At 47.5% G+C, this 18,310-nt stretch overlaps 2 protein-coding genes across 4 annotated transcripts; one reads left to right on the forward strand and one right to left on the reverse strand.

Annotated features, from left to right (window-relative positions):
* The first annotated feature begins 6,207 nt into the window (after positions 1-6,207).
* On the forward strand, positions 6,208-7,829 carry Cldn7 (claudin 7). Its single transcript, XM_027426969.2, has 4 exons — positions 6,208-6,430; positions 7,218-7,382; positions 7,494-7,578; positions 7,667-7,829. The coding sequence occupies exons 1-4, from the start codon at positions 6,208-6,210 to the stop codon at positions 7,827-7,829; spliced, it is 636 nt and encodes a 211-aa protein (XP_027282770.1).
* Positions 7,830-8,399: 570 nt separating this feature from the next.
* Elp5 (elongator acetyltransferase complex subunit 5) lies at positions 8,400-17,863 on the reverse strand. 3 transcript variants are annotated; one of them, XM_027426967.2, is made up of 8 exons: positions 17,496-17,862; positions 17,295-17,355; positions 17,125-17,205; positions 13,781-14,001; positions 11,399-11,421; positions 9,875-9,970; positions 9,259-9,359; positions 8,400-8,725 (listed from the first exon to the last, which is right to left on the reverse strand). In XM_027426967.2, the coding sequence occupies exons 1-8, from the start codon at positions 17,539-17,541 to the stop codon at positions 8,611-8,613; spliced, it is 744 nt and encodes a 247-aa protein (XP_027282768.1). In that variant the 5' UTR covers positions 17,542-17,862; the 3' UTR covers positions 8,400-8,610. The 3 variants fall into 3 exon arrangements, with proteins under 3 accessions (XP_027282768.1, XP_027282767.1, XP_035303286.1); XM_027426966.2 differs by having other exon boundaries at positions 11,240-11,421; positions 17,496-17,859; XM_035447395.1 differs by lacking the exon at positions 9,875-9,970 and having other exon boundaries at positions 11,240-11,421; positions 17,496-17,863.
* Between the last annotated feature and the right edge of the window lie 447 nt (positions 17,864-18,310).

The following is an 18,310-nucleotide window of genomic DNA, read 5'->3' on the forward strand; positions in this document are numbered from 1 at the left end:
ATGGGTGTGGTGGCACATGCCTCTAATTCCACATTTGGGAGACTGAGATCCACACTTGTCTGGATCAAGCAGTAAGACCCTGCCTCAAGAACCATAAGGCTGGAACGATGGCTCAGTTGTTAAGAGTGCTTTCTTTCCTAGAACTCCTGTGCCAGAGGCAGGTTGATCTCTGTGAGTTTTAGGTCAGCCTTGTCTACAAAGAGAGTTCCAGGACAGCTAGTGATGTTACATGGAGAAACACTGTCTCAAACAAACAAACAAATAAACAGAACTTTAGCAGCCTGGCCTAAATAAGACCCTATCTAAAAATAGAACAACACCAATAACAAAAAACCCTTTTTTTCTACTTTGGTCTTGTTTTCTAGTTGGTTACTGTTGGTATATTAGAACACTAGTGATTTGGGGCTGCAGAGATGGCTCAGCAGTTAAGAGTATTTGCTGTTCTGGCAGAGGACCCACATGGTGGCTCACAAACATTTGTAAATCCAGCTCCAGAGGATCCAAAGTCCTCTTCTGACCTCCTCGGCATTAAACAAGCACATGGTATACATACATACATACACACATACATACATACATGGAGACAAGATGCTTATACATATAAATAAATAAAATCTAAAACTTTTCAATAAAATATTAGTGTTAGTTTGATCTTGTATAGCAACCTTGCTGAATACACATGCTGGTTCTAATGGTCTTTCTATCAATTTTATTTCTTTTCTTTTATTTATTAAGCTTTATTGTTAGTTTGTGTTCCTGTGCCTACATGTGTATGTAGACCAGGCTGACTTTGAACTCACAGAGATCCGCCTGCCTCTGCATCCCCAGTGCTAGGATTAAAGGTGTGAGCCAATACCACTTGGTGACTTTTATTTATTTTTTAAATATTTATTGATTGATTGATTGAGACTATTTAGTCCTGGCTGATCTGGAATTTGCAATGTAGATTAGGCTGGCCTTGAATTCAGAGAGATCCTCCTTGCCTACCTCCCTAGCCCTTCTACTATTTTTTTTAAGGTTTTCAGTTTGTTCTGTTTTTTGGCTTTCTCCATACTATGCCTACTCTGCACTACTAACGCACCTCTCTGTTCCCTTGAGTATTCTTTTTTTTTTAAAGATTTATTTTTTTAAAGATTTTATTTATTATGTATACAACATTCTGCTTCCATGTGTATCTGCATATAGAGGGCACCAGATCTCATTACTGATGGTTATGAGCCACCATGTGGTTGATGGGAATTGAACTCAGGACCTCTGGGAAGATCAGTCAGTGCTCTTAACCTCTGAGCCATCTCTCCAGCCCCTCCCTTGAGTATTCTAATCCATCTGTCCCACTCACCTTCCTCTTTCCAGCTAACAAACTCAGTGGCTTAGTGTCACTAATGAGCATCCTTGTGTTTTCCCCCCCTCCCTCTAGTATATTTGAAATAAACCACTGACTGCAAGAACTCAAATGGATGGATAACTGGACTTACCACAGTTGGTACCTCTGCCTCCCAAGATTAAACAATAAAGGTGTGAGCCACCATTCCCAGCTTAGTGTCATATTGAGGTGTGACAGAGGGTCTAGTGACATCTCATCTCTACTAACATTGGCAGATCTCAGGATGCTGTTAAATGTACTATACTACCCACAGTAGCAAAGACTTTCTAGCTCCAAGTATTGACATTGCCAACATAAGCGATGAGCCTCTAATCCCAGCAACAGAAAGGGAAGAGCAAGAGTGTTATTGTAAATTATTGTGAGTTCCTGACCAGCCAGGCATACATAGTAAGATCCTGTCTCAAAAAATGCCAAAAAAGCCAGGCATGGTTGTTCATGCCTGTAATTCCAACACTTGGAAGCAGAAGGGTCATGAAGTCCAGGCTGCCCTGGACCACAAAACAAGATCTTGTCTCAAACAAACAAACAAACAAACACTAACCAAAACAAAAACCCAACAACAAAAAACCGCAACCAAAATAAAACAAAACCAACACAATCCTGCTTCAAATCAATGACTAAGCTCCAGAGAGTTTACCGGCACAGGGCCTTTGCTCTTGTTCTTCTTTCTGCCTATAGCATGGTTCCCTCATGACTGACTCATTATTAACAGTCACTTGCTCAGAAAGTCTCCCTGATCTCACTCGAGATTGGACCCAACCTTATACATTACCTTGTTTCATTGCCTTCAAAACAAGCAGCATTTTATGTCTTTATTGCCCTGCTTTATCCTCCTCCTAGAAAATAAGCCAGATGAGCAGCTTGTCCTTATCTGTCTTGTCTACCAGTGTATCCTCAGGGTTAATTACAGTGCCCAATACATTTATAGGCATTCAGAAAACACTTGTGAGGCAGTGGATGAATTTTTTTTCAGAATTCATGCATTGGTAATAAAAATCTAGACACATCTATACTTTACAGTGCAGCAGGGAAATTGATACTCAATCCCTAAGCACACAAAAATAGTTTCAGACTATGATAAGAGCCTTGACAGGGAAATACAGGTAACCATAAGAGCCTTGAGCAGATGACCTGACTCAGCGTGGGTGGGGTAGTCAGGCTAGGCTTCCTAGAAGAGAGTTCAGCCAAATGCTGAAGGATGAATGAATGTGTTAGCTGGTAGAGGAAGGTGGGTAGGGTAAACGGATGGGAGCATTCAAGCATAGAGAACAGAGAGCTGCTTTAGTGGGTAGAACATGCATAGTATGTTTTGGGGAAAGAGAGAAGGCCAACATAACTGAGTGACAAGGCAGATATATCACTAGTCGAGAGTGCCACTTGGGTGTAGCTCAGTGACAAGCACACTAATGTGAGGCTCTTGGGTTCAACCCACAACAATGGAGAAAAAAAAAAAAACTGCCACTGAGTGATTTTTACTTTGTTTTTAATATTTATTTAGCTATTTTTTATGTGTATGTGTCTGAGTATATGTGGGAGCTGGAGGAGGTCAGAAGAGGCATTGGAACTGGGCAAGGTGATACATTCCTTTTTTTTTTTTTTTTTTTTTTTGGCAGGGTTTCTCTCTGTGGCTTTGGAGGCTGCCCTGGAACTAGTTCTTATAGACCAGGGTGGTCTCGAACTCACAGGGATCCACCTGCCTCTGCCCCCCTAGTGCTGGGATTAAAGGCGTGCGCCACCACTGCCCAGCCCCCCCCCCCTTTTTTTGAGACAGGGTGATAGGGTTTCTCTGTGTAGCCCTGGCTGTCCTAGAACTCACTCTGTAGAACACAGAGATCCATCTGCCTCTGCCTCCTGAGTGCTAAGGACTAAAGGTATGTGCCACCACTGCCCTGCAAATTCTAGCTCCTTTAATCCAATTATTCAGTTAGCAGAAACAGGAGAATTTCTGTGATTCAAGGCCAGCCTGGTTTCCATAGCAAGTTTCAGGACAACCAGGGCTACAAAGAGAGACCCTGTCTCACAAAAACCAAAAAAGTTAGAAAAAAGTGATGATGATGATGCCAGTTGTCCCAGCACTTGGGAGGCAGAGGCAGGCAGATCTTTGAGTTTGAGGCCATCCTGGTCTACAGAGCAAGTTCCAATACAGCTAGGGGTATGCAGAGAGACCCTGTCTCAAAAAGAAACAGAAGACGAAGAGGAGGAGGAGGAGGAGGCAATGGATCACCTAGAACTGGAGTAACAGGATTGAGTGTCACAGTGTGAGTGTTGGAGACTGAACTCTGGTCCTCTGCAAGAATAGTAAACTCTCTTAATTGCTGAGCTATCTCCCAAGCCCCTCTCCCCTCACTAAGTGCTGTTTTAAAAAAGAATGGCAAGATTTAAGTATATTGGGTACTCTGGGGAGTGGATTTAGGAAAGGGCAGAAGCAGGGAAATTGATTTGGGGCCAGTTGTGGTCTTCAGGTAGTAGATAGTAGGTTGGCATGTGGCTGTGAGAATGATTGCTGGTTATAAAAACAAAGGGATAATGAGAAACATGGACTTTCAGAGCTGGAAGACACTCTCCTGGAAGGCTGGCTTCAAACTGTTCTTTAGCATGCACCAACCACATCCAAGCAGGAAAAAAAAAAAAAAAAAAAAAAAAAAAAAAAACGTAAAAAAAATCCCAGCTGTGCACAGAAGTTCAGGTCTGTAATCTCAGCAGCATGCCAGAGGCAGAGCCAGGCAGCCTTCCTGTAAGGTTCAGTCTAGCCTAGTCTATATAGTGAGATCCTGTCTCAAAGTTAACCAACCAACCAAACCACCCCACAAAACAAAAGTCAAAAGGTCACAAATAAGAGAGTCCACAAAGGTCTGCATTTTATACAAAAGCAGGTTAGTTAGCTGAACAAGCAGGACCTTTATTGGATAAATGAAGGGAGGGTTAACAGAGAGATGTATTAGGGGAAGGAAGAACGTGGGGAAGGGGAAGGGGCTGACTGAAAAATAGCAAGAAGGGCAGTGGTGGCGCATGCCGCCTTTAGTTCCAGTACTCGGGAGGCAGAGGCAGGCGGATCTCTGTGAGTTCGAGGCCAGCCTGGTCAACAGAGTGAGTTCCAGGACAGTCAGGGCTTCACAAAGAAACCCTGTCTAGGAACCCTACTACTCCCCCACCCCGGGAGCCCAAATAAACAAGCAATAGCAAGAGTAAGAAAGATGTATGAAAGTCTGAGAGAGGTAAGGAGGTCCTAGGAGAGGCAAGCTAGGAGAAAGAACTAAAAAGGGGGTTAGGGAAGGCAGTGACAGGCACATTGTGTGGTTGGACGGCTAGGCTCTGGAGGGTGCAAACAGACTGAAAGGGAGCAAAAATGCAAAAGGGAGGAATGAGAAACTTTACGTTGGGCAGAAGGATGCCGCCAAACTTTGGGAAGTCTGAGATCCGGTTCTTTAGGGGTGTGTCAAGGACACCTTGGGGAGTCAGAGGCTAGAGTGGGTGGGAGGTGGTGTGAAAAGACACACATAGGACCCCGGAGGCTCAGGATGAGGGAAAGTGTGTCTGGGGAAGGAGGTGAGAGTGGAGGGTAAGCTTGAAACGACACCTGGGGAGGGGAATGTTGGGTGTGGCAGCGACTCTGACCTAGGTTCTACTCTACTCTTTCCTCACCCTGGGAGGAAAGGGTTTCTGTGCTTTCTTCCTTTGGGAAGAAGGAGCCTGGATGTTGGAGGAGGCACTGACAGGCTCGGGTAGTAAGTCCTGTTATCCGTACTGGCCTCAGGGACCAGTATGTGGAGCCGCTGAAGAGCCATGCCTGCGTGGAGGGCTTGAGCCGTGAAGCGGAGGGTTGCCAGACCATGTCTCCGAGGCAGAAATTCCTAGAAGGGTGTAGCACCTGTGATTTTTATCATAACGGGCTAGGGCTCCTGAAGACAGCATTGGCCATGGTAGGAGACTGAAGAAAAAAGGTGAGTGTGGAGGCGAAAGCAGGGCTGGACAAAGAGTACGCGCCGAAACCCGCAGGGAAAGCGCGGCCGGGAGCCCTTCCAGGGCGTCTAGGGGACTGGCTCCGCAGTGACCCAGGCGCACCTGTCTGCAGAAGAAAGGAAGGGGCACTCTGGAGTCCGCAGCGGAGACTCCAGGGACTCGTGCGACGCCCTCACCTACTTCCCATCAGCGGTTAGAGCCAGGCAAATGAAGGGGCGTGACGCTGCGCTCAGGTTTCTTCCTCTTCACCTGGCTGGACAAGGAGGGGGTGGGGGCCAAGACTTCCGGTTCAGGTGAGTGTCCCTTCGGTGACGTCAGGTCACCCTCCACTGCCCCTCTGGTCCCGCCCCGGCTCCCGCGCTCCCGTTGCCTGCGGGAGCGCGTCCCCGACGCCCTACATATATACTCAGGTGCGCCGCACCTGTCCGCCCGCACCTGCTGCTCGCCGCCCAGCTCTCCGCCGAGCACCGCAGCCTGGGCCCGGGGGCCCGCGTACTTTCTGGGGGCCACGCCCTAGCGGCCCCTCCACTTCTTTGGGTAGTCTCTGCGCACGCCGGAGGGAGCCGCCTGGCCTTCGGGGGCCCCTTTTGTCTGGAACCAGTCCTTCGGGCGAAGCCGGTTCCCTCTGCTGTGAGTGTCGCTTCACCGGAGGGGACGATTTGTTTTTACCTCGGTTAACAAGATTTACAGTTAACCGGCCAACCGCTCCCCCCCCCAAAAAAAAACCAAACAAACCCAAAACTTTCTTTTTTCCTGTTTCTGGGTGACTTAAACCTCCGTCCAAATTTTCTTGTGTTGCTTCCCGGATTTTGTTTTACTGTAGGGTCGCCCTCCCGGCGCGTCCCATCTTTTCTGAGACGGAAATGGCCAATTCGGGCCTGCAACTGCTGGGCTTTTCAATGGCCATGCTTGGCTGGGTGGGCCTGATAGCGAGCACTGCCATTCCTCAGTGGCAGATGAGCTCGTATGCTGGCGACAACATCATCACAGCCCAGGCCATGTACAAGGGGCTCTGGATGGAGTGCGTCACGCAGAGTACCGGCATGATGAGCTGCAAAACGTACGACTCAGTGCTCGCCCTGCCGGGTAAGGCCGCGGGACCGACGGGGCGGACGTGCCCGGAGTCAAGGTGGCGGGGTTGGGTGTGGGGCAGGGCTGAGGTCGCACGGCCTGGCGCCCGGGGTTGCCAGGGAGCAGGAAGTGGACGCCTTGAGCCCAGTCGGGTGGGATCCGGAGGAAGAGGGCCTGGGACCCGGCAGTCACACGTGGGCTCACGCCCCTCTGCCCCGCTTGAAGTGGGGAGTCCTGGGAAGAGGCGCCCCTTGCCCCTGGGCAGTCAGTGGTCTCTGTCTGCTGCTTCTTTCTCTGGGACAAACGGGGGTCGGGACGGAGGCGCCTAGGGCCGCAGTGGTGCCCTCGTTAGACGTGGGACCGCACTTGTGGCCTCTAATCTTATCGGCCGATTAGCTGAAGCCACAAACCCGGTGGCCTCGATAGCGAGGGCAGAGCTAGGACACGCGCCGGCCCGTGTGGCTCAAACGAGGGCCCTGGCCGCCACCTGCACTTCCCTTTCGCCCCCTTTCTTCCTCCCTTCCCCCTACCTGGCGCGGTTTCATCGAAACCTCGGCGCCCCGGGCGGGTTCTGAAGCTGGGGCGGGGCGGGGAGCTGGATGGCCGTCGTGGCGGGATGGGGGCGGGAACTGTCTGCCCAAGGACTGTCTTGGACGGAGGGGGCCCCAGGCTGGCGGTGGAGCCCAACTGGCACACTGCGGTCCAGGGGTTAGTGGGCGCGGTTTGCAGCACTTAGGCTGGCGCCATCCTAAGGCTACATGCCATTTCCAGCATTGACCTCCTTCCTCCTCCTCCTCTGCAGCGGCTCTGCAGGCCACTCGAGCCCTAATGGTGGTGTCCCTGGTGTTGGGATTCCTGGCCATGTTTGTCGCCACGATGGGCATGAAGTGTACAAGCTGTGGGGGTGATGACAAAGTGAAGAAGGCCCGTATAGCCATGACCGGAGGCATTGTTTTCATCGTGGCAGGTGAGCCACAGGTCCAACGTGGGATCAAGTGCTCTTTTCCACCCAGAACAGCATGCCAAGGTCTTGGTTTGGACACCCAATAAATAGCAGAATCTTTTTTTCTCTTTCTAGGTCTTGCTGCCTTGGTAGCATGCTCCTGGATTGGTCATCAGATTGTCACGGACTTTTATAACCCCTTGACACCCATGAATGTTAAGTAAGTCTTCTAGGGAGACAAATCTGTGGACTTGGGACAGGGAGGAGGACATCAAGCCCCAGTTGACTCCAATCCTTTCTCTCCACAGGTATGAGTTTGGTCCTGCCATCTTTATTGGCTGGGCAGGGTCTGCTCTGGTCCTCCTGGGAGGTGCCCTGCTCTCTTGCTCCTGTCCTGGCAGTGAAAGCAAAGCTGTATACCGTGCACCCCGCTCCTACCCTAAGTCGAATTCTGCCAAGGAATATGTGTGAGCCGGGTGCTCGGCCTGTGGGCAAGGTGTGGGACAAAGGCCTCCGGGTCACTCCATCCCTGAACACCATGTACAGTCCTGGGGGCGGGGAGGGGGTGGGGGGGTAGAGGAGGGACTGGGAGACTACGACAAAACATAGGGTGTGCTTTTTGTACAGTAATAAAAATTAAGTTTTGGAAATTAGGTGTCTTTTCAGGCCTCCTTTCTCCACACCTGGATCCTCACACAGGAGTTGGCACTGAAGTGTGCCTATAGTAACATCGAACTGAGTGAAGTGCCAGTTGTACCCCTAGGCCTTTAGTCCTTAATTTTTTAGGCTCTTACCCATTCTCCCCAAACTCTTTTTCTCATTAAGTACTATCCTGTGTGGTCAATGCTATATGGGTGTGCATGTGTAGGTCAGAGACAGCTTTGTGGAAGGAGGTCTCTCCTTCTACCTTTCTGTGGGTTCCAGGGATTGAACTCAAGTCACCAGGCTTGTGGCAACTGCCTTTACCTGCTGAGCTATCTCTCCAGCCCCTACCCACAACATATACTTTTCTTTAAGTAGTTACCAAGGAGCTTATTCAACTAATATTCATGTGTATCTGTTTTATTAGAAATAGGCATGGGAAGAGAGAAGTTCCTTATTCTCTTGCTGTACACTATGCTTTCACCACACTTTCTGCCCCAATTAGATGCCACTCCTTGGTTCATAGAACAGGGCCTCCATACACAAAGCAACAAAGGGAGGGTAGGGATCGGTAAGGTTCTGAGGCAGTCTTCCTCTCCCATTTGTCTAGTCAAATGTCTAAGTCATCATCTGGGTCTTCTTGGTCCACGTCATCAAAAGCATCTGGTTCATAGAAGATGTGGCTAGTTGTCTGGCCTGGTCCACGGCGCAGCAGAGCTTGTTGTCTGAGGAAGGAAGAAGTGACGATGATGAGGGTGGGTGATAGGCAGGTCTGGATAGTTCCTTCTAGGTGACAGCGATACTCACTTAGGCAATCCTATGTATGTCATTTTCCCACTAGGGCCTGGAATAGGGACTGCCCTAACAAAACCCAAGTCCTTAGCAGCTGGAAGGGGAAGATTCTTCAGTCATGCTTTACACCCACCCACATACCCGGCACAGAGCAAGAGGCAGCTCACGAGCCCTGTCAATCAGTCCTTGCCACACCCATATATGTTACAGTTTTGGCACCACTACCTGGAGAAAAGGGCCACCTCCTCATCTGGTCTGGCTCAACCAGGGCCCATAGCTTTACTGGAGAGAGTGAGGAAAAGGCCCTCTATCATTGTAGGAATTCTGTATAGGTGGGCAAGGAACCACTCCTAGACTTGTCTCTGAAGGTGGACTTCAGTCCCTATAAAATCTTGAGGTTAATCAATAACCCGTCATTGCCCCACCTTCCTGGACCCAGATGCTGAGATCCCAGCCCAACCCTTACTTTTCAGAGCTGAACTGGAAGGGTAGAGTGAGGCTGTCTCTTGCTTCTCTTTCTTTCTTGGATAAGTGAAGGTTAAAGGTCAAATCAGTCGTGGGATCCACCTGTGGGTACAAGTGCTGTTGCCAATCAGTTCTTCTTTTCAACCCAGACCTCCCAACATCTAGGTTTTTGTTTTTATTTTTTCTTGAAGGACAGGGTTTCTCTGTATAGCCTTGGCTGTTCTAGAACTAGCTCTGTAGACCAGTCTGGCCTTAAACTCAGAGCTTTGCCTGCCTCTACCATCTAGCATCCTCTCTCCCCCTTTATAGATTTTCCAGACAAGGTTTGTCTGTAACTTTGGAGCCTGTCTTACAACTGCAGACCAGGATGGTCTTGAACTCAGAGATCCACCTGCCTCTGCCTCCCAAGCGCTGGGATTAAAGGTGTGCACCACTACTGCTTAGCTTTCCCATTACAATTTTTACTTTTATTTTATGCTCACGATATTTTGCCTGCCTATGTTTGTGAGGGCATCAGAAGCATGCACTGCCAATGCCTGACTAACATCTCTAGCTTTATTTTTCCTTGTGCCAGACTCTAAGCTCACGCCTGGCCTGGCTCTGCCACTTGTAGATACCTGGGTTGTGTGAGGATCCGGGTGTAGCTCGGAATGGAGGGGAAGCTTCTCACGGAGATCCACACTCAAGTCAGGAAGAATGGAGAACCACCAAGTCTAGGGAAGAAAAACAACTCCCTCATTTATTTGGTGTAAGACAGCATTCTTAACTGGTTAAGTTAATAGACTCTTAGTTTTTGGAGACAGGATCTCTAGTCCTAGTTGTCCTGGAACTCACTATGTAGCCCAGGTGAGCCTCAAACTCACCTACCTCTGCCTCCCAAGTGCTGGGATAAAAGATGTGTGCCACCATGTATGGCTAGTTTATAGCTCTTGAGTTGTGGAACCCTGAGTTCAAATCCTGTGTATTTCACTTGGTGTTTATTACTTAGGTAAGTGACTTAAATTTTAACAACCCCGGATTTTGTTTTCCAGTCTGAAAAACAAGGATAAAACAATTACTTCACAGGGTAGCTGTGAAGACTGAATGAGGAAAATGACAGAAAACACAGGGAAGGGATGGGTAACAGCACTCAATGGCAGTGTGTGTGCTGACATGTTTAAGGACCACAAAAAATAAACCCAAGATGCTAGGCATGGTGGTACATGCCTTTAACCTCAGAACTTGGGAGGCAGAGGCAGGTGGACCTCTGTAGGTTCCAAGTTAGACTAGCCTCAAAAATAAATAAATAAATAACAAATGAATAAGTAAATAGATTAATAAGATCAAGTTCCAGGCTAGGCAGGGCTACAAAGTGAGACCCTGCCTCAAACAAAATGAAACAAAACAAATCAACACAGAAGTAATTAGATAAGCTTTCCTTTTTTTTTTTTTTCTGAGACAGAATCTCATGTATCATAGACCAGGCTGTCTCTGAGCTTACTCGGTACTTTAACTCCCAATTCTCCTGCCTCTACCTCACAGGAACATCCTTTTTTACTGCTCTTCCCATCATGCTGCCTGTCCTGGCTAGTTTTATTTCAATTTGATATTGAGAAAATTTCTCCGATTGATCCAGCTTGTAGGGTATTTTTTAAATTAGTGAATGATGGAGAAGGGCTCAGATCCCTTTGGTGGGATCCCTTGTGGGCTGGTGGTCCTGGGTGCTATAAGCAGGCTGAGCAAGACAATGAGCAAGCCAGTAAGCAGCTCTCCTCCTTGGTCTCCTCATTGGCTCCTGCACCCAGGGTCTTTGCCGTTTTGAGTTCCTGGCCTGGCTTCCTCATTGATGAACTACAACATGGAAGTGTGAGCCAAATAAACCCTTTCCTCCCCAACTTGTTTTTGGTCATGGAGTTTCATAGCAGCAATAGAAAGAAACCTTGACTAAAACACTGGCCCTTCCCTGATCCTAATCTCCAGCCTTCTCTCTTGTCTTTCCTGACCTGGTAAGTTGCACGTTGTTGGGGCCTTCGATAGAGGATGGAGGCTGAAGTCTGGCCCATTTTACCACTCACAGTCACCTCTGTTTGAGCAAGGGTGCTCAGTGCTCCCATGGGGCCGGGACCATGAAGCTCTTCATGCAGTAGGCCCAGGACACGTACCTGATCTACTAGGGAGTCAGCACCTGGATAAGGACAAGAAATATAGAACATGAAAGATACAAGGTAGCATTTAGGTGAAGGCCTTGGAGTACACAGTGAAGAGAAGAAAGGAGAGGCCCACATCCTACCAATAGTGGACCTACCTTGGCCAGTCTTACTATCTCGTCATACTGCTCTGTGCCTTTACTAGCTCACACCTTAGTTATCCAATCCAGATCTGAGTAGGGACCACTGTTTCTATCTTTCAGGACGACACGAACACTTAGCATGTATCTACAAATTCTGCAGCCTCATCAATTACTGAGCTGCTTGTATGCTATGGATATTAGGTAGTGTCTTCCTTCCTTTCTGGGAGTATCAACAGTGTGATATTCTGTCTCAAACACTTTGGCATGTTTTATTTTTTACATTTATTTTGTGGGTGTTTATGCATACACATTATGTTCCACGGTTAGCATATGCCACAGGTGCTTGTGGAATCAGAGGCATTGAATAAAGGCCCTCAGACTTGGTGGCAAGCATCTCTACCCACTAAGCTACCTTGCTGGCTGGCCCAACCTGGCACATTTTATTTATTCACTTATTTCTGAGACAAAGTCTCACTAGATAGGCTTTGCTGGCCTATATATGGCCTGATATATAGATCAGGCTGGTCTTGAACTCATAAGAAATCAGCTTGCCTCTGCTAGGATTAAAGGTATGTGTCTTTTCACAGCCAGTTCTAATTTTTAAAAAATGATTTATTTTTATTAATGTGTGTGGGAGTCCAGAGGCCAGAAGAAGGTATTGAGCTTTATTTCCAGTCACATTTACTTCTTTGCATCTTTTAAGAGAACAAGCTTCTAGAAGGCAATGATGCAGTTATAAAGGCAGTCTTTATTTTTCCACCTGACACTGCACTGCATTTATATTTGTAAGATAAGTGAATGAGGGGCTAGAGATGTAGCTCAGCTACTAAGCTTCCTGCCTGGCATAAAAGAAAGCCCTGGACTCTAGATGAGTAGCTTATACACTGTGCATGGTGATATGGTCTACACTTAGCCTCAGGAGGCAAAGCTCAAGGTTGATCTAGCCTCTTAGCCAAGCCAGGTCCTGTACATCCTTCACCAGCATCTAGCTGAACTGAGACCATTACAGAAAACCATAACTGACCAAAGTACAGAGAACAAATGATTGTATAATGCCCATCCCCAACGGACATATCTACAACACAACTCCTGAACCTAAGGCTCAGGAATCATCTTGGAAGAGGGTTGGAAAGATTGTAAGAGCCAGAAGAAAAGGAAGTTTGCTCTGAGATTTCTTTTTTTTCCCCCCCTTTGAAAGATTTATTTATTCCTGTATTTACATAGAGTGCTGTGTTTGTGCACACCAGAAGAGGGCACCAGATCTCATTACAGATGGTTGTGAGCCACCGTGTGGTTTCTGGGAAATGAACTCAGAACTTCTGGAAGAGCAGCAATTGAACTCAGAACTTCTGGAAGAGCAGCCAGTGCTCTAAACTGCAGAGCCATCTCTTTCACCCAGTAAGTCTCACTACCATAGCTGCCTAAACAAGACCCAAACAAGGGAGACACCAACAGACTAGCTACCATGGAAGGGGAGAATAAATCCCACAGGGCCTCAACACGAGACAAAGAACTACAGGCAACTAAGGGATGCTGACGAGGGAGAAATTGTCTTCCCAACACCAAATAGTCAGCCTTGAAATCATACACATATAAGTAACATACAAAATGATGAATAGGTTATATTTAAATAGTTAGGAATACATATCTATGTAACATTAGAGATTTTTAAAATTATTCAGATAATAATAATAATAATAATAATAATAATTAATAAAAGAAACTGTTGCTACGCATGGTGGTGCACGTCATTAATCCCAGCACTTAGGAGGCAGAGGCAGAGGCAGGAGGCAGGAGGCAGGAGGCAGAGGCAGAGGCAGAGGCAGAGGCAGAGGCAGAGGCAGAGGCAGAGGCAGAGGCAGAGGCAGAGGCAGAGGCAGAGGCAGAGGCAGAGGCAGAGGCAGAGGAATCTCTGTGAGTTGGAGGCCAACCTGGTCTACACAGCGAGTTCTAGAAAGGTTCCAAAGCTACAGACAAATCTTGTCTCAAAAAAACAAAACAAAATAACAAAAAACAAAGCAAAATCCTTGTTACCCCCCTCCTCCCCCCTCCCAGAGTATGGGATTAAAGGCATGCTCAACCTTGGCCAGCTAGACACACAGTTTTAAAACAACAAATCTCCAACAGCCAATACTCCACGTCCCAGTTCTCCCCAAAAGGTTAAGGAGACAGAATATTGGACTGGAGATCCCTGATGGTGACATTCTTTGCAGGAGGTGCTCTGTGAGGGTAAGTAACAAAGGAGAAAACTCACCTGAGGAGACACTTGGCTGGCTCAGGGCATGCAGGGTTTTACAGAGTGTAATACAGGGGAGATGGAACAGCAGCCAGCTGACAGAATCCAGAGCAATGGTGACAGGGCCAGGATCGGTCCTTCTGCACAAGGTTCTCAAGGTTCCTAGAGGTCCTTCAGGGACAGCTTCACCAGATTTTGACCAGTTAAGAGGGTCTTTAAAGAGGTCATGGTAAACCACACTATAAAGGGAAAACAGAAGACTCCACACAACTTTGAACATTTTTTTTTTTTTTTAATTTGTTTTAGACAGGGTTTCTCTGTGTAGTCCTGGCTGTCCTAAAACTTGCTCTGTAGATCAGGCTGGCCTCAAATTCACAGAGATCCACCTGCCTCTGTCTCCTGAGTACTGGGATTACAGGCTTGTGCCACCACCACCCACCTCTTCCTGATTTTTAGGCTCATTTTCCCCCTCAATTTCACCAATATCTTAAATATTAATGAAAGCTAATTACTGAAAGGGTTTGGTGACTGACAGTAGACTTTGGTGTCTTATAACCTAGGTTCCAAGGCTGACTTTGGACGATGTCCAGGGTCACCTAACTGGGAATTCTGCCCTTTAAAGTCCTTTTGATATTTGTTTTAAATTCCCCTTCTGGGGGTTAGAGAGCTGGCTTAGTAATTAAGTGTATACTGTTCAGAGGACTGGAGTTTAGTTCCTAGTAAGTTCACAACTGCTTATTACCTGACTTTTAAGGGATCTGATGCCTTTTTTCTCACTTCCACAGGCACTTATACTCATGTACACATATTTATACACATTATTAAAAAACAAATCTTGGCCAGGCAGTGGTGACTTATGCTTTTAACCCCAGCATTCACCATTCAGGAGGCAGAAGCAGCTGGATCTCTATGAGTTCTAGGCCAGTCTGGTCTACAGAGTGAGTCCCAGGACAGCCAGGGATACACACAGAAACCCTGTCATGAAAAACCAAACCAAAAACTCACCCAAACAAACAAAACAGAAAACCAAAACCAAAACCAAAAAATCCTACCAAACTAGGCATGGTGCAAACCTGTAATCCTAGCACTCAAGAGGCAGAGACAGGTTTATCTCTGTGAGCTCAAGATCTGCCTGGTATACATAGCAAGTTCCAGGCCAGCCAGGGATATGTAGTGGGACCCTGTCTCAAAATAACAAGACAAAACCCAAACAACAAAACAAACAAAAACTCCTGTCCTCTAGAGATACAGCCATACACAAGGACTCTGCCATTCCTTACCATTGTTTTCTAAGACTCACTAGAGCAGGCAACAAACTTGTCTCTTAACCACCGAGCCATATCTCCAACCCCAACAAGCTTGTCTCATCCAGTGTTCTATTACCAGTGTAGCACAGCTCCTGGTTTTTGGTGCTCAGTACAGATAGACCTAGGGAATAAACCTAGATACTGCACTAACCTTCCTAACTAGTCTCTACCTCCAGGCTGCCTTGTTTTGTTACATTCTCTACATGGTAATCAATGGACTAGTGTTTCTAAGAGGTATGGTGTGACTAACTCTCCTCCCAACTGTCCTTGGCATAACATCTAAACGTCTATTGTGCTCTGTAAGATCTTTTTAGCATCAGGTACCTCTTTATCTACCTGACCTCTTATGCCTTGTCATACGTTATTCTGTTGTTCCCTTTGCTTTTAGGACAAGTCCATCAGTATCCTGCAGTCAGTGCTGATGCAAGCCTGTATTCTATGACTAAATTAAGCACCATTCAGAATAACTCCAAGAGCAGTTAATTTATTCTGCCATCCAGTAGGTCCTCTGGTGCTGAGATAGATATAGTGCCTACCTTTTTATGTCTATTACTCTCAACTTCTAGGGTCTTTTTTTTTGGATTGTCCAAGTTGTCACCACTCCTCATTTCCTCAGTTTCCATCAGCTCCCAACTGCCTGTAACTTCAGCTCTAGGTAACCTGATGTAATCTAGGGTTCAAAACTGCTATATGGTCCAGGATGCTCTTGAATTTCTGACCCGCCTGTCTAAACTTTCCAAGTACTGGGATCACAGATATATGACAGCACACAGGTTTATGTAGTGGTAGGGACCAAACCCAGAGCTTTGAGCATCCCAGGGAAGCACTCCTTTACCAACTGAGCTGTCTCTAGACCCTAAAAATAATTTATAATTTATTTATATTTTTATTTTATGTACATTGGTGTTTTGCCCACATGTATGTTTGTGTGAGGGTGTTGGGTTCTCTGGAACTGGAGTTACAGTTGTGAGTTGCCATGTGGGTGCTGGGAATTGAACCTAGGCCCTCTGGAAGAGTAGTCAGTGCTCTTAATCGTTGAGTTATCTCTCCAGCCCTGATAATTTATAATTTTTAAAAAGGACTTTATCTTACTTTTAATTATGTATGTATGAGTTTGATTATTTGGAAGTGAGTACAGGTGCCCAAGAAAGCCAGAAGAGGACATCACATACCCTTGCACTGGAAATACAGGTGGTTGTGAGCTACCCTATGTATTTAGGTGTTGGGAACCAAACTCAGGTCCTCTGCAAGGACAGCAGACACTCTTAATTGGTGAGCCATACTCTGTTTGTGACTTATTTGTTGCTCGTGCCTTTAATCCCAGTGCTCAGAATTACAGGTGTGTATTGCCACAGTGGCCTTATACCATTGTTTTACTAAAGACATAGTATAATTAGATGTGGCTTGTAACATAATGATAGCACACCAGAGGGTGAGACAGGATTGATTGAGGAGAGTTGGAGGCTATAGTGGGCTACACAGTCCATTGCAAGGCAGCCTAGGCCACATAATGAGATCATATATATATTTTTAAATAACCAAATGTCCTTTTCTGAGGAAGAAAAAAATAAAAAGGAAAAAAGTTTTGTTCAAAGTTTAATTTAGCCTATTACACTTTGGAGTTAGTATACTTTTATCTTGTCTTGTGTTTTCAATTCAATTCTAGCATCCATAGTCCTGAGCCTTATAATAAGGCCCAGAACAAAGCAATTCCAAGGACATTTATGAAAGACGATGGCATTATCTATAGGAGAAGCTGCAGTTTCTTATTAACTTGCAAACACTAAAGCCAGAATGCTTATGTACAGGAAAATCTCTTTTGTTCAGTGGGCAACACCCTCATGATGTTCCTTTCCCTCAGGGTTGTGTCCCTTTGTCTCCAGTCAAGTCAGCCAGCTGGAGCTAGTCTCCAGAACCCTGCTAGTCGTGTTTGTAATTCCTACTGTTCCAAGTCATACAATCCCATTTCCACACAATCGAGATCCTGTGCTCCCGTTGAAAAGACGCCGCTGACCAACTGTGGTCCGAATGAAACTCGTTCTAACTTATACTTACCGGCTGTTGATATCAGGGCCAAAACCTTCGCGAAACTCTTCTTCACTCACTTCACAGCCCAGGACGTGGATCTGCTCCCCACTAAAGTAGAGATGAGGGGAATATGTTGAAGAGTGGGGACACCAACTCCCTTCCTGGGAAGGATCTGGGGAAGCTGAGGGATAACTCACCGAAGTGCAGATTTCTTGATGAGAGCCTTTAGTAGACTGCGCCCCTCACATTCCACGGAATCTGTGGAGAGCCAAGCCCTTAGTCTCCCACTTCATAATCCACCGCGACTTCCACCCCTAGCCAGGTATCCCCGGCGGGTGCCCAAGACTTCCTCCCCTTCAGCCAGGTCCGAGGGGCCCCCGCGTGCCCCTATTCCTCACCTCGAAGAAGCACCAAGCCGCCGACGGCCAACAGCGAGTCCAGCATCTCGGACGCCTTCGGTCGCCTTCTGATGTCGTCATGGCCAAGGAGGCGGAGCTCTTACGATTGCTTCCACCATTAAAAGTCCGCCAGGTCTGGAACCAGGGGGGAGGGGGGTCTGTTTTTTTCTTTTTCTTTCTTTCCTTCTTATGTTCAGTGTTCTCAGGGGGGTCACTCGGAGGGGACGCTCCAGAGCCTCTGTACGCAGTCGTAGAGATGACATCCTCAGTCTGATCTTGGACTATGACAAGGGCGAGAAGGGCCGTTGGAACAGTTGTCAGTGGGACGGGGACAGGGGCCGCACGAGCCCCGCTCCCCGGAGGATCCGAACCTGGGAATAAATGACGTCACGAGCCCCGCCCACACCAATAGAGGCTTCGCCCCAGGTCCCGCCCCGCAGTAACCTTGCGCGCGTGCGCAACGCTGCATCCCTGTTGTGGGCTCTCTGCTTTCCTTAACTCTACCCTCCCTCATTGGAACCAGTTGAGGGACCATCAATCCCAGGGAAGTGAATACACGTCACTACCGGAAGTACTGTCAGAGGGGAAGAGGAGGAGGGAAGACGGGAGGAGGGAGCCCTTTGGGCGGTAAAATGGCGCCTGTCAGAGTGGGAAGCCCAGCTGCAGGGGCTGCAGCCCCGCTCCTTAGCGGCTAAGAGACCCCGACCTCGGGGAGGGGGAGGCCACTCCGGCCCAGCGCTCCGCGCCCTTCGGCTCCCCCTCCCCCTCCTCCCCTGGTGCTGCGCCCGCAGGCCCCCGAGTCGTCGTGGCCCTTC

This window comes from Cricetulus griseus, chromosome 7, assembly GCF_003668045.3.
Source record: "Cricetulus griseus strain 17A/GY chromosome 7, alternate assembly CriGri-PICRH-1.0, whole genome shotgun sequence".
In the NCBI taxonomy this organism is placed as follows: domain Eukaryota; kingdom Metazoa; phylum Chordata; class Mammalia; order Rodentia; family Cricetidae; genus Cricetulus; species Cricetulus griseus.